The sequence below is a fragment of the Sinocyclocheilus grahami genome, unplaced genomic scaffold (assembly GCF_001515645.1).
Source record: "Sinocyclocheilus grahami isolate Dianchi unplaced genomic scaffold, SAMN03320097.WGS_v1.1 scaffold327.1, whole genome shotgun sequence".
NCBI classification, from domain to species: Eukaryota; Metazoa; Chordata; class Actinopteri; order Cypriniformes; family Cyprinidae; genus Sinocyclocheilus; species Sinocyclocheilus grahami.
Window position 1 is genome coordinate 611,413 of NW_015505506.1, and position 8,231 is coordinate 619,643.

An 8,231-nucleotide genomic window follows, 5' to 3' on the forward strand; every position below is an offset into this window, starting at 1 on the left:
GGTGCAAAAAAATCGAAATATTAACTATAATATTAATAATAATCGCTTTTAAAGTTGTCCAAATGAAGTTCTTAGCAATGCATATTACTAATCAGAAATTAAGTTTTGATATATTTACGGTAGGAAATTTACAAAATATCTTCATGGAACATGATCTTTACTTAATATCCTAATGATTTTTGGTATAAAAGAAAAATCTATAATTTTGACCCATACAATGTTTTTTTTGGCTATTGCTACAAATATACCCCAGCGACTTAAGACTTAAGGTTTTATGCGCCAGGGTCACAATTTAGAGTGAAAATGTTATTAACTGTCAGGAAAAGGGGAATGTTTCAAAATCTTTAAAGAGATAGTTCACCCAAAATAATCACCCGCATTTACTCGCCTCATGTTGTTCCAAATCCATAAAATCTGTTTAAAGTCAATGCATGCAAAACCTTCAAACTTCTAAAAGTACATTGTGACAATAATCTTAATGAATCAAGCATTTTAATTCATCTTATTATGCATCTTTTAATATGAGCGGATTTAATTTAGGCTTTTATTCATATATAAACATTGATCAGCGCACATACATGGAGCACATTGACCATACTTGCTGGAAACGTGCAGGAACTAACCTCACTGGTTCTTGCAGAAGCAGAAACGTATTTGTGTGACACGTGAGAACAAACCTCACTGTTTTTGCACATTAAACATGCATGTTTGAGCTTCAATGTAAATTACATGTAAAAGAAGAAGCATAAATTTAATCTGTTCATCATATAAAGTGAGCATATCTCTTCAGAGCACTTGGAATGCTCCTTTTGTTTGTTACAATGTCTTTATGCACTTTTGGAAGCTTAAAAATTTTGGTTGCATGGACTTTCAACGGATCGACAAAAAAACCGAGAGAACAAAAAATATCTTCATGTGTGTTCTGAAGATACATGTAAGTCATATGGGTTGAAACAACATAAGGGTGAGTAAATGAGAGAAGTTTCATTTCTGGGTGAACTATCCCTTTAAACAAAATTTTTTTTTTTTTTCTCTCTTCTTGATTTTGCATAGAAATATGACCTGTTTGACATTGGATGTGACATGTTTTTATAAGATTCACCTATAAAGTCCGAGTGAAATACAGTAGCCATATACCGTATTTTGTGTCCACACGTTTGACTTCGACAATCATATATTGAACATGCAATATCCAAAATACTGTCTATAAATAGTTAATGTAGGATAAAAATATAAGAAAATGGCACCCAAACTGCAAACACAAGTCCCTTTAAAGATTAAGGTGAATCATCTTATGTAGTGTTACGTTTGTCATGATTTTTTTTCCCTATGCATTGGGAGTAATGACAAATTAAGCTCTGAAACTGACTTAAAACACTGTATGTGCGTTGCGTGTGCGTCGAGACTCTCAATAGCAGCGCAGGCAGACTTTTGAGTTCTGCGATGCTACAACTGACTTCCCTCCTCCTGAGTTTCTCGAGGGGAGTCCAGGAGCGCGAACATGTCTTCGATCACCTGCCACAGACAGCTGTCGAGCGGGAAGTCGTTGTCCACCAGGTTGACGAGGAAGTAGTTGTCGTGGATGTACTGAATGATCATGCGTGAGGGAGACTCGTCCTCGTATAGCTTCGCCCACTGTTCAATCCACAGCGCAAAAGCCTCGTCCTGTGGGAACAGACAGACACGATGGCGGTTTTGAGTCTAGTTTATCTTATCACCGAGACAATAACAGTGAGTGAACGCCTGTGACAGTGTACAAATGTGAGGTCAATGAGGATTTGCAAGCCGTTTAAACAAGACCTAATAATTTTGCATTGCTTAGTGGTTGCTAAGGTGGTTACTAGGTGGAAAAAGCATCACCTTCCAGTACATAAAGCTGACTGGATCCACGACGGTGGGCTGAATGATCTCTCTGCCGGGGAATATGCCCCATGTCACAGCGTTGGGCTGCATTTCATGGGCATTCGTAATATTCTTGCCCTATAAAGAAGAGAAAATAGTTAAAATGTTAAGAACTGGGGATTCTACCATGGTTCTTGTAGGGAGTGCTGGTGTTTTACCTGAACGTTGACTATATGGTAGTTCACACGAGGTTCATACTTCTTCAGCACTTGCAGAAGCGCAGTGACATTTTCGCTGGACGTGAAAAACTCCAGGTAAGCCTGTTGATTTCAAGAGGTAAAAATAAAGAAGCTGAGGGAATCATTTCCAAAACTAAGTCAATCTTAAATAAACCTAAAAGATAATAAACCCCAAAATAAAGCCACAAATGACCAAGTGCACAGTTCCCACAGTATCACAAGCAGAAATGCAGTGGTGTGAAAAAGTGTTGGCCCCCTTCCTGATTTCTTATTTTTTTGCATGTTTGTCACACTTTAATGTTTCGGATCATCAAACAAATTTAAATATTAGTAAAAGATAACACAACATGCAGTTTTTAAATGAAGGTTTTTATTATTAAGGGAAAACAAAATCCAAAACTACATGGCCCTGTGTGAAAAAGTGTTTGCCCCCTAAACCTAATAACTGGTTGGGCCACCCTTAGCAGCAACAACTGCAATCAAGCGTTTGCGATAACTTGCAATGAGTCTGTTACAGCGCTGTGGAGGAATTTTGGTCCACTCATCTATGCAGAATTGTTGTAATTCAGCCACATTGGAGGGTTTTCGAGCATGAACCTCCTTTTTAAGGTCATGCCACAGCATTTCAATAGGATTCAGGTCAGGACTTTGACTAGGCCACTCCAAAGTCTTCATTTTGTTTTTCTTCAGCCATTCAGAGGTGGACTTGCTGGTGTGTTTTGGATCATTGTCCTGCTGCAGAACCCAAGTTCGCTTCAACTTGAACAGATGGCCGGACATTCTCCTTCAGGATTTTTTGGTAAACAGCAGAATTCATGGTTCCATTTATCACCGCAAGTCTTCCAGGTCCTGAAGCAGCAAAACAGCCCCAGACCTTCACACTACCACCACCATATTTTACTGTTGGTTTGATGTTCTTTTTCTGAAATGCAGTGTTACTTTTACGCCAGACGTAATGGGACACACACCTTCCAAAAAGTTCAACTTTTGTCTCGTCAGTCCACAGAGTATTTTCCCAAAAGTCTTGGGGATCATCAAGATGTTTTCTGGCAAAACTGAGACTAGCCTTTGTTCTTTTTGCTCAGCAGCGGTTTTCGTCTTGGAACTCTGCCATGCAGACCATTTTTGCCATTTTTGGAGTCATGAACACTGACCTTAACTGAAGTGAGGCCTGCAGTTCTTTGGATGTTGTTTTGGGGTCTTTTGTGACCTCTTGGAGGAGTCGTCGCTGTGCTTAATTGTTGCTTGTGTAATTTTGGTCGGCCGGCCACTCCTGGGAAGGTTCTCCACTGTTCCATGTTGTTGCCATTTGTGAATAATGGCTCTCACTGTGGTTCGCTGGAGTCCCAAAGCTTTAGAAATGGCTTTATAACCTTTTCCACACTGATAGATCTCAATTACTTTCTTTCTCATTTGTTTCTGAATTTCTTTGGATCTCGGCATGATGTCTAGCTTTTGAGGATCTTTTGGTCTACTTCACTTTGTCAGGCAGGTCCTATTTAAGAGATTTCTTGATTGCGAACAGGTGTGGCAGTAATCAGGCCTGGGTGTGGCTAGAGAAATTGAACTCAGGTGTGATAAACCACAGTTTTAACAGGGGGGCAAACACTTCTTCACACAGGGCCATGTAGTTTTGGATTTTGTTTTCCCTTAATAATAAAAACCTTCATTTAAAAACTGCATGTTGTGTTCACTTGTGTTATCTTTGACTAATATTTAAATTTGTTTGATGATCTGAAACATTAAAGTGTGACAAACATGCAAAAAAATAAGAAATCAGGAATGGAGCCAACACTTTTTCACACCACTGTAGATCTGATGTACTCTACAAATTAATACTATAAATTTACTGACAGCATCATTGCAGCAGTTTTTTAGTATCATTAATATTCGATTATAGTTTGTTTTGTATATTTTCTATTTTAAATAGTTTTTAAGTTTTAGTTTTTAATTTACTTTTGTTGTTGTTGTTATTTTAGTACTTAAAATTTAACTAAAGGAAAAGTTTCCTTGTCAACTAGCTGAAAAAGTTTTTTTTAATATATATATATATATATATATATATATATATATATATATATATATATATATTTATTTATTATTATTTTTTTTTTCAATTAATGATTTTTTTTCGGTTTTAGTTGTAGTTAACCAAAATAAAAAATTCCTTCTGCATTTATTCCCCATCATGTTGTACCATAGCTGCCGCGCAAAACGGACAAGAGAAATAGATTTAGTCCACGATATGATCTCTGTGCTCCATTCAAAGTCCTCTGAAGTCATGATGCTTTGTGTGAGGAATCCAATGAAACATGGTACATCGCACACAGTTTCATGTCAGTGACAAACATCTTTGCTTCTTTCATGTCAGTTTAGTATTGTTAATATACCATTAGTATTTAGTATTATATAGTAGATTTAGTAATACTATAATATAACATAGTATTTATTAGTATTTTGAATGTTAGAATTTTTTTGTATTTTAATTTTACCCAAAATTTTTGTCATTTTTATTAGTGTTTGTCTAAACAGTTTTATACATTTTAGTTATTCCATTCCTTAAACATACTAAATTAATTAAAACATTTTATTTTTTATTTCAGTTAATGTTTATTTAATTTCAAGTAACAAGAACATTTTCATGGTTTTAGTTTTAGTTAACGATAATAACCATGAAAAAGTGATTACAATGAAACACGTTTATGTTTTTGTCTAGAATTAAACATTTTAGAGTGGAAAAGAAGATTTACAGCAGTAAGACTTAAAGTGCCCCTATTATGCCTTTTTAAGGTTGTTAATATTGTTTTATGAGTCTCCTAAAACAGGTTTGGAAGTTTTACTGTTTGTGGACGGGCAAGTTGGCGACGTAAAACGTGGGCATGCAAATGTGTTACTTTGTGACGTAGAGCCGTAACATAATAAGATTCGAATTCTTGATGACTCGTTTAGGCGATTACGAGCCGACTTTTTTTTGATAGACAATAACTTTATCGCGCACTGTCGGCTTCACAACTTTGCAGATAGTTTATGTTCACATACAGCTACATGACACACTGCATGAAAGGTAATATTCGAAAAGGCATAATAGGGGCACTTTACATTTCAGTTTGTTCCTCACACAAAACTATCAGAAGACTTCAGAATACAACACACAAGTCATATGGTCATTTTTTGAGCTCAACAAACCCAGTCCTCGTTCACCTTTCATTTTATGGAAAAAGCAGTTCGCTCGCTCTTTCTTGAAAACATCTTTTTTTTTTTTCATCGCACAGAATAAAATATGCCTGGCTTTTCATTTTCGAGTGACCTATTCTCATAGCGCTGTTGCATATTTTTGCTGACCTTTTGAAAGACGTATCCCCCCGCAGGGCCCCAGCCCACAATGGGGTCGGATGAGGGTTTGCCGTTAATGTTGGGTTGAGAGTTAATGGTCAGAATCCCCCTGCGGTTCACCTTCTCCAACTCATCCTTCAGCAGGTTGGTCTCTGGAGCCAAAGGATCATCGTTCCACGGCAGACACATGACCTACGCAGAGCAGAAAGCAATAATGGAGTAGTGTTTGTATATAAATTATTTAGGACACATACAGGACACGAATATTGATGACATGAATGGGGCAGTATGATCAAAATATTACATCACGGAAACTGTATATCATTGTTCAGTCAATTTATGCTAGTTGAAAGTCTCGTCACATCCCGATATCAATCACTAAGTTAAGCGGTCTGAATGAATGAATCACGTTTGCTGATAAACAGACCTCTGCACATCAGTTGAATTCAATATTAATGTGCAAAATGTGCCTAGTTGTGACATCGTTTGGCAACCACAAATAATTAGCTTCCTTTGTGTTGATCCAAACAACACGCCTTCATAAGTTCTTCCTCGTCTTGACTTCTGGTTCATGCTGTGCTCTGTATTTGTGTATTACTCGATGTTCCTTCACATAAATCGCCTGTGCCTACACAAATACACCTAGCACAGTTAGCAGCACTCTGCTCTTATTCATACCCTCATACAGTCCAGCTGTGCATGGCTGTATTCTGACATTGGCTGTGTGACTCTACCTTGTGTCCACTGGGATTGGTTTGGCCAGTGATGTAGTTGGTGAAGACTTCATACACACTCCCTTCGTTCATAAGTTCCTCACCCCACATCTGCAGGAGGGCCTCTTTGGGAGACTTACTCTTCAGGTAGAACAGGTAGTAGTCTGTCAGCTCACCAAAAGCTGGTGACGAGGAGTTACCCCTGACAAGATGGCAAACACGGTCCTTCACTTTTCTCTAACTACCCAAACATAAAACTCAGACTAGAAACATTTAAATGTATGTACCATCTTCCGTTGGGGAAATCATCCCAGTCTTGCGTCCTGTAGATATAGCTTTTGGGTCGGGAAGCCCAGAAGATTGGCCTGACGTCTTCTACCTTACGCTTCGGATGAGCGCTGACGGCCCAGGGCAGAGGTCGCCTAAAGGTAGCAAGATTAATGCAAAGAGGTGACTCTCATGAAGCCTGTCAAAAGCACTTCCAGGCCATATTTTACCCCAAAAATCAAAATAATTTAATATATTTCGCTTAATTATGTCTTTTTTTTAAACGTTAACCTTCTTGGCCTTTATTTATTTATTTTTTTATCATGACATAGTTTTCAGAATAATTAAGCATTTAATATATTAAGTGTTCAAATATTAAATTGAAAAAAAAAATCTATGTATTACATTTCATTTTTACTAAATAAATGAGTATACAAATATTCAGAGCCCTAGAACTCAAAATGTCTCACAATATAGTTATGACTTTTACTTCTTTCTTTTTTTTTTCTATTGATTTATTTTTTGCATTATGATAACGAAAATTTGGGAGAGGGTGCTTAATTGTTGTAAAATAACCAATATCTGCACAGGTGTGATTGCACATTAACACCTACTACCTACAATAAAATGTACAATTAGACTAATAAACTACATTACTTGACCATAAAATAAAAAAAAATAAAAAAAGATTTATTGTAATTATAATTCCACAAAAAAAAAAAAGTATATATATATATATATATATATATATATATATATATATACATTAATGAGGAAAAAAAATTAACTTAAATGATTTTAGCAAATGGCTGCAATATAACAAAGAGTGAAAAATTTAAGGGGGTCTGAATACTTTCCGTACCCACTGTATATTAGTGTCTTATAATATATTGCTGGTGCTGTTATATTAGGGTATTAGGGCCCTATGAAATATATTTTTTTTTCCAAATTACCCATTTTTTAAAAATTCTTTCCATTTTATTCTTTTGGATTCGTTTTTTTTTTTTCATTTGTAACTTTTCTGGATTCTGTTCTAATGGTTAAATACAATTTTAGTAATCAAAAAGCATATCTACTTAACTGAAAGTATGTCGTTTTTTTATTTATTATTAATAGACACTTGTCCATATTGAGATTTGAAAAATGGTACAGCACTACTTTTTGATTTACTCATCCAAAATTTGCCAAATTCCATGTTATACAATAATTCCGTTTTTATGTCAGGATTCCATGATTCTGTCCCGTTCATCATAAAGCCCTATTACATAAAAGCAATACAGAACTTGAGGCCCCGGTTACAGTGATTTAACATGAGCCTTTGTGTCGTGCCTTATAGCCCTTATAACCATGGTAAAATCACTGTAATGCACAGCCTCTTCTTTATTATCCCAGGGCATTAAAGTTACAACTATGTTGCATGTGGGCATGTACTATTCTGTCGCCAATGTGCAGCAGGATGTAGTCAATGGATTTTAGGGATGCACGGGCTGATACTGCGCTCCTGTACTCGTACTCGTAAAAATGCCCCAATACCAAACAGCGTGTGAATAGAGCTGTGTCCAGAAAAAGAAACACTGAAAACAGAACAACAGAGAGTAGAATGGAGTTATTAGAGATTAAGGATGTCTATGAAGTACATGCAAGTAATTAATATAATGTTAAACATTCAATATTCACTGGAAAGTTTGTAGTTCGGTCAGATATGTCAAAAGTAAGTAAAACAATGCACAAGTTACTAAAGCTATTTGACGGTAAGGAGAGCGAGAGAGAGAGAGAGAGAGAGAGAGTGAGAGCGCGCACTTCTGTTGCATGATCTTGATTGCTGTTCGCTCCATTA

At 36.3% G+C, this 8,231-nt stretch overlaps 1 protein-coding gene across 1 annotated transcript in view; it reads right to left on the bottom strand.

The window, feature by feature from the left end:
* Window positions 1–211: 211 nt before the first annotated feature.
* mthfr (methylenetetrahydrofolate reductase (NAD(P)H)) overlaps window positions 212–8,231 on the bottom strand; it is a 20,416-nt gene continuing 12,396 nt past the window's right edge. Inside the window, exons 7-12 of the mRNA XM_016294971.1 lie at window positions 6,415–6,549; window positions 6,149–6,329; window positions 5,424–5,606; window positions 2,061–2,162; window positions 1,861–1,980; window positions 212–1,665 (exon numbers count right to left, since the gene is read on the bottom strand). Of these exons, the coding sequence (XP_016150457.1) occupies window positions 1,447–1,665; window positions 1,861–1,980; window positions 2,061–2,162; window positions 5,424–5,606; window positions 6,149–6,329; window positions 6,415–6,549 (940 nt within the window). The 3' untranslated portion in view covers window positions 212–1,446. The remainder of the gene's footprint in view (window positions 1,666–1,860; window positions 1,981–2,060; window positions 2,163–5,423; window positions 5,607–6,148; window positions 6,330–6,414; window positions 6,550–8,231) is intronic.